The sequence below is a fragment of the Callithrix jacchus genome, chromosome 19 (assembly GCF_049354715.1).
Source record: "Callithrix jacchus isolate 240 chromosome 19, calJac240_pri, whole genome shotgun sequence".
NCBI classification, from domain to species: Eukaryota; Metazoa; Chordata; class Mammalia; order Primates; family Cebidae; genus Callithrix; species Callithrix jacchus.
The window spans coordinates 42,918,427-42,935,827 of record NC_133520.1 but is presented as its reverse complement, the minus strand read 5'-3'; the positions used below and the strand labels follow the sequence as shown (position 1 = coordinate 42,935,827).

The window sequence follows — 17,401 nt, the reverse complement described above, 5'->3', positions numbered from 1 at the left end:
ACGGTTACCCAAAAAATTTTTCTTTTGCATTAAAAATATAAAAAATTTCCCTTATTTAACAATAATTAATAAAACATACAATTATTCTAAATTAGAGTTCACAGAGTATTAGCATGGTAGGTCCTAGGAGATAATAAGGGTTTAAAAGAAAGTTAATAGCAGGAAACTTTCAATGGGAAAATTTTATCTATTTGCTTAATTTTGCTGATACCTTCAGAAAAACGTATCATTTTATTTTAGGAGATGACTATCTTTCTAACTTGTGGAAGACCCGGTTCTTTAAAAACATAGTTTCCAAAAAACTGATTTAAACTTCTCTATCACTTCATTCTTTCATCAAAAAAAGTTCATTTCCATTGATTTTTAAAATTTAGTTCTTTTAAGCTTTGAGAAATGTCCTCTAGTTCTGAAATTTGAATAGTATTAATATGTTCATGTTTTATTATGGATACCAAATAAATAAGGAAAAATTTTAACTTCTCTGAAGGAAAGTTCTTAATTTTTACTTAGGTTTAACTTCCCCTGGATCACTTTCGCAGCCGTTGCGCCTTTTAGCATCCCCTCGATCATATTTAGCAGTTTGGTGGTGACAGCCCACCAAATGGAAGTACAGATTAATTATAGTTTTAGATGCTATGACATGATGTGTTGGAACTTTTTCAACCTGGTTTCTAATATGACTAACCCAATCATTGTGTGGGCCATTATGCAGTAATATGCAACTTCTTTGGGAAAATATATAAATCACAATTTTAAAATAAAAGGCACTGGGTTCTTACTTACGATGACTTATATGATTGAAATGATGAGGGGGTTGGATCTTGAGATTTAAGATACTTAAGCAAGGTTTAAATGATTTCCCACTAAATGTGGAAACCATACTACACTCTGATTTTCCTCCTAGCACAACAGTGGTTTCTTCTTAGTCTCTTACTGGTTCCTAATCTCACCCATCTCTTAATATCGGAATGTACCAGGCGTCAGTCCTTGAACTTCTCATCAATCTGTATTAATTCCCTTAATGACCTCACTCAGTCTTATGGTTTTAAATATTATTTATATAATATAAACCCCCACATTCATGTCTTTAGCTTCTACTTCATCCCTGGACTCAACTTTACATTCAACATCCCCCAAATGAACTTACCTATCTTCTGGATAAGATGGAGTAAAAGAATTGGATTTATTCTCCTACATGAAACAACTAAGGGATAGGTAAAACACATGAAACAATGTTTTACAAGACAATCAGCATCAGCCAACAAAAGACAATGATCTCTGAGAGAATAGCAACCCCTTTAAATGACAACTGAGTTTTTATTAACACAATAGAGTACGGGGTTTGTGACACATAAAAATAAAATACATGACATCATAGCACAAAGGTTAGGAGACAAAAAAGTATACTGTTGTAATGTTCTCGTACAATATGTAAAGTGGTATGTCACCTGGGGATCAAACTTGAAATTAAAGGCATTATAAGTCCTAAAGCTACCACTAAAACAACAACAAAAAATATCGCTAATAAGACAACAAAAGAGATAAAAGGAAATAATAAAAAAAATTCAAATAACTCAAATGAAATCAGAAGTGGAGAAAAAGAAAACATAAAACAGAACACAAACTTCAAATGATACATTTGAACCTAACCACATCAATTAACACATTAAATGTGAGTGGCCTAAATCCCCAAATAAAGGCAGAAATTATCACATCAGATAAAAAAACAACTATATGCTGCCGTCTTTATATATAAAGACAAACAGAGTAAAAGTTAAAAAAATATAAATAGACAAAAGAAAGCTGGAACAACTATAATATTAAGACAAACCAGATTCACAATAAGAATCTTATTGTGAATAAAGTAGGTCATTTCATAATGATAGAGGGGGATAATTCACCAAGAGAACATAATAATCCCAGTTGTCTATACAAGCCTGCATATTCTACACATGTACCCCAAAATTAAAGTATAATTTTAAAAAGTCAAAAATAAAAATAAATAAATATCACTGTTAGTATAAGAAAAAGTGCTGCAAATGACACGAATATAAAGTTCTGCATGGAGGAGGAAGCTGACCTGTAATTACTGCCTGAGATTTCAATACCTCTTTCTTAATAACTGAAAGAGGAAGAAGACAATAAATCAGTAAAATACAGCAGATCTGAACACCACCACCAAGCCAACTTGGCCTAACTAATATTTATAGAACATTCCAACCCCCAAATAGCAGAATGCATATCCTTTTTAAGTACATATGAAACATTTACCAAGAGAGAACATATTCTGGGCCACAGAACAAGTCTCAATAAATTCAAAAGGATTTGAGACATACAAAGTATGTTCTTTGAGCAAAATGGAATTAGAAATCAGTAAAAAAATATCTCTGGAAAACTCCCCAAATATTTAGAAACTAAACAAACTTATAATAATCTATGACTCAAAGAAGAAATTGAAAGGGAAATCTGAAACATTAAAGTAGTAATTAGGGAAAAATTTATAGCTCTAAATATCAGTATTAGAAAAGAAAGGTCTCAACTGTATGACCTCAGCTTCTGCCTAGAAGAAAGGAAATAGTAAACATAAATCAAATAGAAAACAGAAAAATTGTGAAAACTTGGTTGAGCATAAAGCTGGTATTTTGAGAAGATTCTTCCTATTTTCTCCACAAAACTTCTACCTATAGAATTCTCTATCAGTTAATGCTGCCTTCCTTATCATACTGCTTAGGCCTAAATTCTGGTTCATCCTTGACTCTTTTACTTTACATCCAATCTAATCAGAAACTTTGATTGGCTCCATCTTCAAAATATGCACAGAATCCTTGCATTCCTCATTTCTCCGTTCTTATTACCTCCAGATACATCACCCTGAGCCAAACCTCCTTTACCGTTCTCCTGAACCACTGCAATAGCCTCCCCACTGGTCTCCCTTTTTATACCCCTGCCCACTCCACCCTTAGTTTTCTTTGAACAAGAGTAGCCAGAGGATCTTTTCAGACATGTCATTTATCACTTGTCTGATTAAAAAAACCCTCCAAAGACTACCCACTTCACTCAGAATAAAAGTCAAAATCTTATAATATCCTACAAGAACTGAAATATTCTGACCCCTAACATAGTCACGTTCTTTGCTGGCTCCAACCACACTGGCTTTTAAATGCTATTCCTCCAATATGTCAAACATGTCTCTGCTTCAAGTCCTTTGCACTATAGTCTCATCTGTTTGCAGGACAATTTCTCCACGTATCCACATGGCTACCTTCTTTACGTTCTCCACATCTTCGCCCCAGTGCTGGCTTCTCAGTAAGGTCTTCGTGAATATTCTTTGTAAAACTCCAACTTCCCATTTACCAACACCAGCTCTCTGCCTCCCCCTTTCACTTTTTTCCATAGAACTTAGCACCCTGTAATACCCTCACTTCTTGTGTGTGCTGTCAGTGCCTTCAAACCCATTAAAGTGTAGACTACAGGAGGACAGTGATTATGATCTATTTTATTCACAATTATATTCCCCAAACCACTGGGACTGTGCCTGACACATAGGACACATTTAATAAATAATTAGGAAATGAATAAACTTAGGTTTCCTTATCAGCCTCATTTTTGGCTACCTGAAGATTTGTTACTACTCATGAGTTTACTGTCATTTTTAAAATGTGTGTATTTCACTGAGTACGTGCTTTTCTAATTCACTTATTTTTCCAGTTAGAAAAAAGACTTCTGGTAGATAAATTATGTTGCTTAATCCTAGTCTCAATCCATGTTTGCTCCTTCTATTGTTGTAGCATTTTATTTTATTTATTTGAGACAGAGTCTCGCTCTGTCACCCAAACTGGAGTGCAGTGGTGCAATCTCGGCTCACTGCAACTGCCGTCTCCCAGATTCAAGCAATTCTCCTTGCCTCAGCCTCCTGAGTAGCTGGGATTACAGGTGCCTGCCACCAGGCCCGGCTAATTTTTGTATTTTTTTGGTAGAGAAGGGGTTTCACCATGTTAGCCAGGCTGGTCTTGAACTCTTGACCTCAGGTGATCCACCTGCTTCAGCCTCCCAAAGTGCTGGTATTACAGGCGTGAGCCACCACGCCTGGCCTGCTGTAGCATTTTAATTAAAATACTTTTCCACTGCAAAGTATAGCAGTTTATAGATTTCCTATTAATTTTAATTAGAATAAAGTACAAAAATGTCTTTAATCTAGTATAGCTAAATATAGAAACAAGTAAACATATAAAATCTGCCTTTAAAATTATATATATAATACAATTTCTGCCACTATAACAGATGTTATTTTAAAATAATAAAATTACATAAGTCTCCTCTGGGCATCCAGACAGTAGTTATGGCTCAACACTAAGTGTACAACTCTGAGAAAGTCTTTGGGACAAAACATTTGTCCCAACAATTTTAGACAGACATATTATAAGCTGGTACCTAAGAGAAAAATGTCAGTTTGCTATTAAGAAATGAGTATACTATCTATAAAAGCATGAGGTTTCTTCCTCAACAGTTTCTTCTTGATATAAAATTCAAAGTTAACTTTACAGAGTTTTACTAAAACTTGAATTTCCTAGTATTTTCTCATGATTTGAAACAGTTGATGCCAAATGGATTAAAGTTGGTACCTAAATTCAAAATATATTTGTATTTGTTCTTGATGAAACTTATGCTGATAGAAAATGACACCTCTTCATTAAGGCTTTAATGCTAATTCTTATTTATTTCACGTGAAGCATATTTTTTAAAAAGACTTAAAATATATGCAAGTATACTATTTAATGGTTTGGCTTTTTTATATTCCTTTGGCTCTACAAGTGTGAACATTATAAGGTATGCTACAAAACTTTTATTTAATTCTAGATTAAAAATGTAAAAATTTTAATATTATTTTTCATATTAAATATTATTTTTCATTTTTTTGAGACAGAGTCTCACTATGTTGCCCAGGCTGGAGTGCAGTGGTGCGATCTCGGCTCACTGCAACCTCCACTTTCTGGGTTCAAGCGATTCTCCGCCTTGGTCTCTTGAGTAGCTGGGAGTGCAGGTGCCCATCACCATGCCTGGCTAACTTTTTTGCATTTTTAGTAGTTATACGGTTTCACCATGTTGGTCAGGCTAGTCTTGAACTCCTGACTTCATGATCTGCCTGCCTCAGTCTCTCAAAGTGCTGGGATTACAGGCATGAGCCACCACGCCCGGGCTACTTTTTGTAAATTTCAAGAGACAATTTTATAGTGTCAATACATTTACTTTGAGCAGCAACTCTATTTCCCTGAGACTACACTTTTTCTGCTACAGTGACAAAAGTCCATCCAAATTGCTATGCTTAATACATTCTTTATTACCAAAGTCGTGATTAAAGGTAGTAATTCGAAAAAACTAAAACTCAAAACATTCAGCATAGTGAATAGCTATATTTTAATTAAATGTAAATAAGTCCTTTCTACAAAGCTTCTCGCCCATTATGAACAGAAATGTTTTTATTCTTCTGCAATCATGCTCCTTCCCTTCACTAGTGATTCTTTACACTACCCCATGGAGTTTAAGAGTCATGTCCCTGTTCAGTTATTAGATTTCTAATTTTAAACATAAGAATTTTCAATACACATAAATGCATCATGTAGATTAATCAGGGAGTATCGGTCTTAGAAGAAACAGGATATTGACAAGTTTGAATTAAATAGGCAATAAAGCTGTGATGCCTAAAACAGTGACGGTAGGGATGGAAGGAAAAGCAGGTTTAAATTCTTACATTCATCCCAGGAGGCTGATGTGCATCATGCTCCACCTGAAAGCAATCCCTAGGCTGGACTAAAATTAGACATTCCCCTGTCCTCTCTCCCCAGTTACATTCTTTGATGCTCAAATTATATATGCAACAGCAGTTCAGGGAGACTGCTGCTGAAACTATATAAATAGGAAAAAAAAAACCGCTGAGTCCACCAACTTTTCCAGGATTATTTTTAGGAACAGGCGTAATAACTAAAAATATATACGTACTATTTTTAAACATGTATTTTAGTATAGGGAGGCACCCAATAATTAGAAATTTCTGGCATATCTATATTGTGAATTATGTTTCAAAAATGTTAATTTCCATCAGAGTAAATATATTTGAATAAATTTAATAAGTACACAAAATCATTTAAGGATATCATATCCAAATCTCAGCTTATCTTCAAGTTTCAAGGTGATATAAGTCTGTTCTGGAATCCTTACATCATTCACAAAAGTCTACAAGAAAGAAAAAAGAGATGTTAGGTTACATATGAAGTATTCTTACATTTCAGATAAGCAAATTCTCAAATCTGATGCTTAAAAGTACATATCATATGGTGGCCACTATAGCCTGAGTATCATAAGATGTGCCATACAGCCTACAGGCTGATAAGTGATTTTTATCTCCACTACTGGTAACACACAAAGAACTCAGTGCTGCCAAGATGAATTTAGGCACTTAGAATAGTTCTTAAAAATGGTGCCAAGAAAAGCTCTTAATCTGAAGCTGGCAAATCGTTAAGGGTGAAATATTTAACTGTTACTATACCATCAAAGTTCACTGGACCAATTTTAGCTTTCTGAGAAATTCTGACTATGTGTAAGGATAAACATTTCATTACTTTTATTTTTGGAATAATTATAAAGAAGAAGAAGAAAATTTACTTTAAGAAAAGAGAATAAGGCCGGGCGCGGTGGCTCACACCTGTAGTCCCAGCACTTTGGGAGGCCGAGGCAGGTGGATCACAAGGTCAAGAGATCGAGACCATCCTGGTCAACATGGTGAAACCCCGTCTCTACTAAAAATACAAAAAATTAGCTGGGCACGGTGGCACGTGCCTGTAATCCCAGCTACTCGGGAGGCTGAGGCAGGAGAATTGCCTGATCCCAGGAGGCAGAGGTTGTGGTGAGCCGAGATCTCGCCATTGCACTCCAGCCTGGGTAACAAGAGCAAAACTCCGTCTCAAAAAAAAGAAAAAAGAATAAAACTACTCATTTTATTTTGCAATTGTCATACGGGTCCTTTGGATTCCTTTATGAATCTGAGATATATTATAAGGTTTTAATGATCTTATTTTTCTGCTATTTTATCATCCTAGTAACTATTTCATCTTTATTCATCAATTATTTCTAACAATGCTAAAAGTGACCCAAATGATAAGACAAAAGAATAACAGAATGACTTAGAACAGCAATAACCAACAAAAAAATACTGTAAGCCACATTTAATATTATATTTATTTTCCTTCCTTCCTTCCTTTCCTTTCCTTTCCTTTCCTTCCTTTCCTTTCCTTCCTTCCTTTTCTCTCTTTCTTTCCTTTTTGAGATAGGGTCACAGTGGTGTCATCATGGTGCACTGGAGCCTTGATTTCCAGGGCTCAGGTGATTTTCCTACCTCAGCCTCCTGAGTAGCTTGAACTACAGGTGCATGCCACCATGCCCAGCTAACTTTTGTGTATTATTTTTAAGAGACAGGTTCTCCCTGTGTTGCCCAAGCTGATCTCAAACTCCTGGGCTCAAATGATATGCCCACTTTGACCTCTCAAATTGCTGGGATTACAGGTATGAGCCACCATGCCTGTCTAAATTATATTTTCCAGTGGGCACATAAAAAAGGAAACAAGATAGAGGTGAAATTAGTTTTAATAATATATTATAAATTTCACCCAACATATCCAAAATAGTACCATTTCAATAAATTATCAATATAAAAGCTAACAAGATATTTTACATTCTTTTTTTTTGTACTATGTCTTTAAAATTTACACTAGTCCACATTTCAAGTGCTCAACAGGCACACATCGCTATTGGCTATTGTGAAAAGCACAGACCTAGAAGCATGATGCAATAGTGAAATAAATCACTATCTCATCATTCTTTAGTTATCTTACTGCAGTGGCCAAGAAGATATAAAACACATCTGGAGATAAAATCTTTATACATTTCGGGGTTTCTTTTTTCACCTATTAAAGAGCACAGCTGAAAATTCAGAATTTCTGATTTAACATTCACAAAGACAAAGAGAAGAAAACAGGAAGAGATTTCATAGTTATAAGATAAATGCAAGAGAAAGTGGCATTCTAGACTATGATAACGATAAAACTGATAGCATAAGCAAATTATTAGACTACATGTCTTCAGATGAAGACAGTCATAGACCCTTTTTTTTTCCTAATGCAAGAATCAATGAGAAAGAATGTTTCCATGGAAAAAAGAAATTTTCATCAAGCCTGTAATCCCAGCACTTTGGGAGGCCGAGGCAGGTGGATCATGAGGTCAAGAGATCAAGACCATCCTGGTCAACACAGTGAAACCCTGTCTCTACTAAAAATATAAAAAATTAGCTGGGCATGGTGGCATATGCCTGTAATCCCAGCTACTCGGGAGGCTGAGGCAGAAGAACTGCCTGAACCCAGGAGGCGGAGGTTGCGGTGAGCCGAGATCGCGCCATTGCACTCCAGCCTGGGTAACAAGAGCAAAACTCCGTCTCAAAAAAAAAAAAAAGTCATGCAGTATTTTTCAAAAAGAATCTGAATGATTTGGGGTTTTGTTTTTGGTGATTTCAAGACAGGGTCTTGCTCTGTCACCCAGGATCGAATGGAGTAGCATGGACCACATCTCATTCTGCAGCCTCGACCTCCCAGGCTCAGGTGATTTTCCCACCTCAGCCTCCTTGGTAGCTGGGACTAGAGGCACATGCCACCATGCCCTGCTAATTTTGGAATTTTTTGTAGACAGGGTCTATGTTGTCCAGGCTGGTCTTGAATTCCTGGGCTCAAGCAATTCTCTGTGTTGGCCTCCCAAAGTGCTGGGATTACAGGCATAAGTCACCAAGGCCAGCCTCATTTTTAAAAAAGTGTTATAAATCTAAAAATAACAAGTGTTTTGCGGTTACAGAGGAAGAAAAGATGGCCATCCTCTTAACAAAATTATAAGCTGGTAAAGTTTTTAAAACACTGTTTTGACCATGCAAAAACAAGAACCAGAAATAATACACTAGAACCAACTAAAGATATACACTACTTGAGATCTGGAATCAACATTTATAAGATGGATACATGTTCCAGGTGAATACATGTCAACCGATGAGTAGTTAGTTGCACTCAAATAACATTGCCCATTTTGGGTAGTATATACCTTTAAACACCAGAAAAATATGGAATAAAAATTTGAGTTTGTCATGTCTAATTTTTTATTGAAATTTCAAGTTGTTTTAATTACTCTTTTATTCTTCCTTTTGTCAATTATCTGTACAAATACATGTATTAAATATATATATAATGTATGTTCTTTTTAAAAAGGGTACACTGGATACAGATGGCAAATGGTGATAACTATCTTTCCTGGCATACTAAGAGTTAAAGGCCTAGAATTTGCTAGATTTATAGAACACAGAACAAAGGTTATGCTTCATTGCCTATGTAGACATCAAATAAACACCCAACAAATTTTTCTTTGATAAATTGAAATTTAAAAAATTACATTATTCTTTCCTTTTTAATTCCATTTTATCATCTTCTATTTTATTACATTTAAGATGACCATAATAGCTTATTTAAGAAGACTGCCCTTCCGTGGTGAGGAAGTTACAGTAAAATACATAAAGGGATTAGGTTATAATACTCTCAAATGTCTATGCATAAATAGCTCTTTGTAATATGCCATAAAATAACAGTTTTAAGTCTACAAAAGATATTAGGAAAAGTTACAATCTTAGTTATAAGCATATATATATGGAGATAGTGGAATATCATTAAAACTCTAGATTAAGGCCGGGCGCGGTGGCTCAAGCCTGTAATCCCAGCACTTTGGGAGGCCGAGGCGGGTGGATCATGAGGTCAAGAGATCGAGACCATCCTGGGTCAACATGGTGAAACCCTGTCTCTACTAAAAATACAAAAAATTAGCTGGGCATGGTGGCGCGTGCCTGTAATCCCAGCTACTCAGGAGGCTGAGGCAGGAGAATTGCCTGATCCCAGGAGGCAGAGGTTGCGGTGAGCCGAGATCGTGCTATTGCACTCCAGCCTGGGTAACAAGAGCGAAACTCGGTCTCAAAAAAAAAACCTCTAGATTATATCTTAGGATGATTTACGAGTAATCTTAAATCGCAAGCTTCCAACATGTTTTACAGAAAGGTTGAAATGGTAATACAAAGAAAATTCAAAGGCTTCGGAGACTTATAAACTCTTCAGGTTCAGTTCCAAGATGAAGATTTCAGAGTGTTTTAAAATTTATGTTTTGAGTTTACCAAAGTATATGGAGGATACAGTCATGCCTTGCTTAACAATGGGGAAACATTTTGAGAAATGAATCATTAAGCGATTTATTTCACTGTACAAACATTATAGAGTGTACAGTATTTACACAAACCTAGATAGTATAGCCTACTACACACCTGGGCTATATTGTATAGCTCACTGCTCCTAAAGGCTACAAATCTATATAGCATGTTACTATACTGAATATTGCATGCAATTGTAACACAGATAGGAATTTTTCAACTCCATTATAATCTTGTGCGCGCACTGTGGTATATGGGGTCTGCCATTATGGGATGCATGATTGTAATTACAGAACAAGAGAGCTGAGGAAAATGATGAAAAAGAATGAAAGAAAATGCTAATTTACTGATGTCTGGTATGCAAAGGATCAACAACTAGATACAGTATTGAAGATAAGTGCTACAGTTCTGAGCCAATTTTATTTGAAACTGTCTAATAACCTAAAACACCAAATTTATTCAAAAGGCCTATGATGACCTAGAAGATCCATTTAAGATTGCCTAACTCTCTTATAAATATTAAGCACCTGTTGTGTGTTGAACATGTGTAGTAGGTATTTTCAGAGATCAAGAAATATATAATTTTAACATGCTGCCATTTACGACTGAACTATTCCCTAAAGTCTAAAAAGGCTTAGTAAATATGAGCCAGATGCAGAGTTTTAGCTCACAAACATGCAAGTGAAAACATCTGTGAGAAAACAGTCTTCTCAAGGTCTAAAATTACCAATGGAAAAGAGAAAATTTCGAAGAGCAAGAGGAAAATCACTTAACTACATCAAATTGTAATAACTTAGATATGGAAAAAATAAGTTTTGTTTCTTTGTCAGTGCCATTTGATCACACCTCTACCTGGTAGTGAGGAGAATGAGGCAAAGAGAATGAAGTAATCATCAAGATCTCAGAGTCCGGAAGTGGTAATGTTGGGATTTGAACTCAGGTCTTTGAATTACAAATCCTATGAGTGTTCCACGTCAACAAAGATTAGGTCCCCAAGCCAAACCAGCTCCCCAAATACTCCATTCAAACCACTAACCCCACAGAAGCAAACCAAACTTAGATAAATACCTATTTAATTTACATGCAACTAAATGACATAATTGATAGCATAAAGTCATATAGCCAGCAAACATTATATCGATGATCCGGGAAAGTGAACAGAGCACAATCACCTCAATCTCTCTGCCAGCTACAAAAGCCTCCTCTCCTTCCCTAACCTTTCCTTTCAACCTTTAGAGATGACCATTCTCTACTCGATGCCACACAGGTCTGATACTGGCAGGAACTCTAGTGTGCAAAGGGGACACAGTGTAGCTGGAACACAGATTGCTGCTGGGGCAGTCCAGTAGCAAATGACAGGGTTGGAATGGCACAGAAGTGGTGGGGCAGAGGCCATGGTGGCTACCAGAGGGGCAAGTGCTCTAGTGGAGGAGGCAGGAGGAACTGAAGGCAAATGGGTTCCCAAGGAAAGAGAACCTTCAATGGGCTTGCAGGGAAATGGACCATTAAAATATCAGCAACAAAGCCAATTGCAGCCTTCTCAGGCACAACAACCTCATTTCTGGTGGCAATTCCATAAACTGTAGCTCTAGGTCCCTTGGGAGTGTATTCTGGGGTAGGGTGAAAGAAGACAGGAGTAGAAATAATCATTTTTAAGTTGCATTTAAGTGATTTTTCTAAACAGTTAGTGAATTCTTTGAAAAGTATGTAGGCTACAGAGTGCTAAACTTGCCTTTGCTGCTTTTCTTATCATAATAAAAATAACTTACATTTATAGAATGCTTACTATGTACTGTTGTGCTTAAAATTATTAGCTTATTTATATCTTCACAACACATACAACACATTTACACAACCTGTGAGTACCATTTTATTATTTCTATTTCTCAAAAGATGAGGAATAGAGAACTTCGGTAACTTGTCCAAGGTGACATCAAAGCTGGGCTCATAACTACTACAGTGTCCCCCTACCTCCAAAATGACTGCTTTCAACCTGATGCTTAAAGGTCTAGAATAATATGGATCATAGGAGTAGACAGGCTGTGAATACCAGTCTACGAGTTCTCTTATGCCTACAGTGCATGACGGTTGGTAGTTTTTGACATTTTTCTGGCTACTAAAGAGCTTTGTGGCATGTTTCTTAGGCTGTCTATCATTTATGTAATGCTTTAAAGTTCTATACTAAGCGCACACTCATATGTACTGTTACATTTAATCCTCATACAGAGCAGGAATGATCCTTTCATTATTTAATTGCTAAAGCAAGATTCTACACTGATCTTTACTTTATAAACTTCACCTCATTACATGTTCACACACTTTGCGAGACAGTATATGCGAGCAAACTGAATTTCAGAGAGATTAAGTGATTTGTCCCAGGTTACAAATCCAGGGCCTGATTTCAAGTTCAAAATGCAGATGTTTCTCTCTGTGAGTTAGGATCTTTCATCATATTATTCAGTATAATCAAATTATAAGAAAGACCAACCTAGAGAGACATCATTCATATTTCACCTGATTCTTTTTGGAACCAACAAATAATTTTCATATTTGATCATAGTCTTTCAAAAGACTAAAATGCTGATGTAATTTTCCAAAATGATAATGTAAAGATATACAGACTACCACTGTTAATCTGTTGTCATGATAAAACTTTCTAGACTTAAAGACAATATAACATTGTTAAAATATTCCACATATAGAAGTTAAAATTTTTCACTATAAATTCTTCAAGTAGAAAATTAATTCAGTTCCACTCAAAAAAGTCCAGGGTTCATGGACTGTGCAGAGCCCTCTGCTAGGCACCGTGGTCACAGAATCAGAAGGCACATGAACTTATTCAAGAGTTCAAAATTCAGCATAGCTACAGAGTTGTAAAAGTAGATTTAATACCAGGCTGATAAAGCGCAGGAAGGCTTATGAGTGTGGAGAAGGAAGAGAGAAATTCTAGCAAACAGGAATTGAAAAGCAAAATTGTTAACATTCATGCCTAATGTTACAATAGTTTCTATCTACTTTCCCATCTCTGTTTATTTCAATCCTTTCAACATGTTAACATCAGCAGGTTTAAATTCCTAAATGGGCCTCTCTTTCATCCCTTCAAAGAGAAGTAGAATTTGAGCTTTACTTTAAAAAATATGTAAAACTTTTATAAATGGCAAGGAGATGGGAGAAACAGTAGACTGAAGAAATTCTAAATTATTTGAAGAAAGAGACAGTATAGCAGGAAGACTACTGTTTTGGAAAAAGAGCAAGGGAATGTGCAATGATGGAGCATCAGTCTGGAAAGGTGGGTAATGCCAATGTGAGGATTTGCAGGGCAAACATGAATGCAGACTTAATTCTATGTGCTTTGAGAAAAAAAAAGGCTTGAATTAAACCAACAGGAAAACATGCCTACAAAAAATTTATACTTAAAGAATAAACATAAAAGTCCTTCAGTAGCAGGCCAGTTCAGAATTGGTAATCAAAAAAATATATATATTTCCATATTTGCCAAATGTCTGCATGTTCTTAGATATAATGTTTGATGTATATTTGAAAAGTATCACTAGTTTGGAGCAGTTGGGATTCACTTATTTCTGTTAAATTCATTTTAAGAATTTCAAGAGCACAGATATGAACAACACTGTACTTGCTTGTGTTACGAGAACCGTAAGAAAATGAAAAAACTGAAATAAGATAAATAATTCAGAACTTTAGCATTCTTTTTAGTTTGTAGCTACTTATATTATGCCAAATGTAGAAAGACCAAATGAAGAAATAAGAAAAAATTCACAGCAGTTATAGAAAAATATATTCAAAGTATGAATTCCAAGAATAATGAACACTGGCATTTAGATAATGTACTATACTTGTTAAGGCAAATGGTTGTGTTTTACCTTTTTTAACGTAGCAGAGAAAGTTGTCTACTCTCTGGTACCTTTCCATCTTTCCATCTGCCATCTTTCCATCTGCCATCTTTCCATTCTTTTTTTTTGAGACACAGTCTCGCTCTGTCGCCTAGGCTGGAGTGCAATGGTGCATTCTTGGCTCACTGCAACCTCTGCCTCCCAGGTTCAAGTGATTCTCCTGCCTCAGCCTACTGAGTAGCTGGAACTACAGGTATGAGCACCAGCTCGGCTAATTTTTATATTTTTAGCAGAGATGGGGTTTCACCATGTTGGCCAGGCTGGTCTTGAACTCATGACCTCATGTGACCCACCTGCCTCAGCCTCACAAAGTGCTAGGATTACATGCATGAGCCACTGCACTAGGCTCCATTTTTATTTTCTAAAGTTAACCATTACTTCTCTGTCCCTGAAAGTACTTTTTTGCATTCTTATTGCCATGAATTTTTACTGTTTTCCGTCATATAAATTCCAGCCATAGAGTGAAGTCAAGCTTAGATTTCAAATCCTTAAAGAAGTCTTTTGTAGCCATCACAGACAATGACAACCACTTTCTGGATTCCCACGTATGTACTGCTTCTGCAGTTTCTTTGTTGAAATATGGGCTAGTTTCCTATTTTAGTGGATGGTTCCCAAAGTCCTATGTACCTAATAAGCATTTAAAAGTAAAATACAAATTAAATAAAAAGGAAATATAGCTAGAAAATGTAAGCTGATTTTTAAAAAAATTAAAAACTATATTAAACAAATGTTCAAACAAGACAAAAAAATAAACTCTGAACTTACTCCATTTAGGCTGCCCAAATCTTTCACTAAATGTTCATCCGTAGAGGCATCATAGTTGATCACAGCATGTTGCTTATCCACACTACGAGACTGAAAGGAATTTTTTTAAGTTAATACAAAAATACTAGAATAAATATCAAACACATTTTAACTAGATACCTAATATTAATAAGACAGTAAACACAAGGAAATATTAAAGTAAATTTGGATTAAGTGAGATTAAAATAGTGCTACTATACAACAAAAATTTAGCATTACTCCCCAAAGAGGAAAGCAGTCAAATTTTAAAGTTCTACTGTTGAGAATTTATATCAGCTGACTTTGCTAAATGTATCAATTTTTTTTGTTGTTGTTTTTTGAGACAGAGTCTCACTATATCACCCAGGCTGGAGTGCAGTGGCATGATCTCGGTTCACTGCAACCTCCATCTCCTGGGTTCAGGGGATTCTTCTGTCTCAGCCTCCTAAGTGGCTGAGACTACAGGTGTGCAACACCACTCCTGGCTAATTTTTTGTATTTTTAGTAGAGATGGGTTTCACCACATTGGCCAGGCTGGTCTTGAACTCCTGACCTCGTGATCCGCCCACCTCAGCTTCCCAAAGTGCTGGGATTACAGGCATGAGCCACCACACCCAGCCTTAGCTTAAATTTTTAAATTTAAAATTGTATTAGAGAAATCGAGTGGATTATAATTTTTTTTTTTTTTTGAGACGGAGTTTCTCTCTTGTTACCCAGGCTGGAGTGCAATGGCGCGATCTTGGCTCACTGCAACCTCCACCTCCTGGGTTCAGGCAATGCTCCTGCCTCAGCCTCCTGAGTAGCTGGGATTACAGGCACGCGCCACCATGCCCAGCTAATTTTTTGTATCTTTAGTAGAGACGGGGTTTCACCATGTTGACCAGGATGGTCTCGATCTCTTGACCTTGTGATCTACCCGCCTCGGCCTCCCAAAGTGCTGGGATTACAGGCTTGAGCCACCGCGCCCGGCTGTGAATTATCATTTTAATTTTACAATGCTTTATAGATCTTATTGTTAAGTAACATTTACCTTGTAGGATTTTCTTCTTTCAAAACTAAAAATGAGCATAAACTATTTAAAGAGTCCAAAGATTTAGAGGAAAGGTACACAATATAATATGTTTCGGAACAAAACTATCTTCACTTAAAATATGGGTTCTAGAACTGGAATGCATGGGACAGCTCTAAGAGGGAAAGGGACTGGAAGCCACAAAAGGTATTTTAATAGCAAACTGTAGTTTTTGAAAATTGCTTTTAAGTTTCTTTTAAAGCGCTCGTGCGCTCTCTCTCTCTCTCTCTCTCTCTCTCCAGAGCTTAGTGAATTATCTGCAGACAGAAGCACCTGAAAGAATAACCATAAGCCTGGTATTAAAAGGAATTGGTATTAAAAGGAAATATCATTATAGTCACAGAAGAAACAGTCTTGAACCAATGAATCTGAACTTGATCACCACGTATTACAGGGTTACTTACTGTATGAACCCTGGTATACTAAACGCAAAGGAAGCATCAAAACTGGGGAACAGACATGACTTCCAGCTTCTGGTCCAACATGGAAAGAATTTGGAAGTCATCATTCCCATCTTCATAATAAGAAAAGTGTTAACAAACCGAAATCCAAAAACCCATCTTAGTTTTATCAGCAACTTGAGGTCACAAGGCAAACTGCCACCCTGAAAAGTAGAGAGAGAAGCAAACACAGAGAGAATCACAGCTTGCCATGAGCAAATGCCACTGCTAGAAACAGCCACTGGTAGGACAACAAAGAATCAAAGGTGAAGTGATTAATTGCTGGAGACTTGAGTGTGGGCCAACTTGAGATTGAAAGAAACTCCTGCATTAAATCTAAACATTGTTTAAAATTCATTTTTTTCATTGTTTTAATGTTTTGTTCTTCTGATTAAACTAATGAAAGTTTCATTAATTAAATTCATTAATTAATTAAAATTACTTAAAATTCAGTTCTTAAGTTGGTAAGAAGCAACACAGCACCACTCAGCAAAATAATTTCACCATATTGTCGATCTATCAAGTTGATCTAGTCTAAGGCTAAACCTCTACATGTTGTAAGTGAGATTTTAACTACATGTAGGCTCTCAATAAATACTGAATGGACCCTGACAGATAACCTCTCTCTGAGGAAAAGAGTACACAGAAAAAGGGCAGAAATCCTTTGGACAATGGACTGAAATTCAAGGGAGAAAAATCTAAATTAGAGTTGAGAAGAGGCAAATTCCAAAGTAAAGTGAAAGGTTACCATTAGGTATAGGAATAAAGAAGTTGAATGGCTGCTCATGGAGCCAGAGTGTGATAAACACAGATCAGGGATATTGAGAAAAAAATGATTTGGGGAGGAAGTAATTGATACTCTTTCGAAGGAGTGTGATAAACACAGATCAGGGATATTGAGAAAAAATGATTTGGGGAGGAA

At 36.2% G+C, this 17,401-nt stretch overlaps 1 protein-coding gene across 23 annotated transcripts in view; it reads right to left on the bottom strand.

The window, feature by feature from the left end:
* Nucleotides 1-17,401, bottom strand: part of CEP170 (centrosomal protein 170) — a 137,218-nt gene that overhangs the window by 82,342 nt on the left and 37,475 nt on the right. For all 23 annotated transcript variants that reach the window (XM_078357202.1, XM_078357204.1, XM_078357205.1 and 20 more), the window contains 2 exons: nt 14,953-15,042; nt 6,153-6,231 (listed from right to left, as the gene is read on the bottom strand). In XM_078357202.1, coding sequence (XP_078213328.1) covers nt 6,153-6,231; nt 14,953-15,042 — 169 coding nt within the window. The remainder of the gene's footprint in view (nt 1-6,152; nt 6,232-14,952; nt 15,043-17,401) is intronic.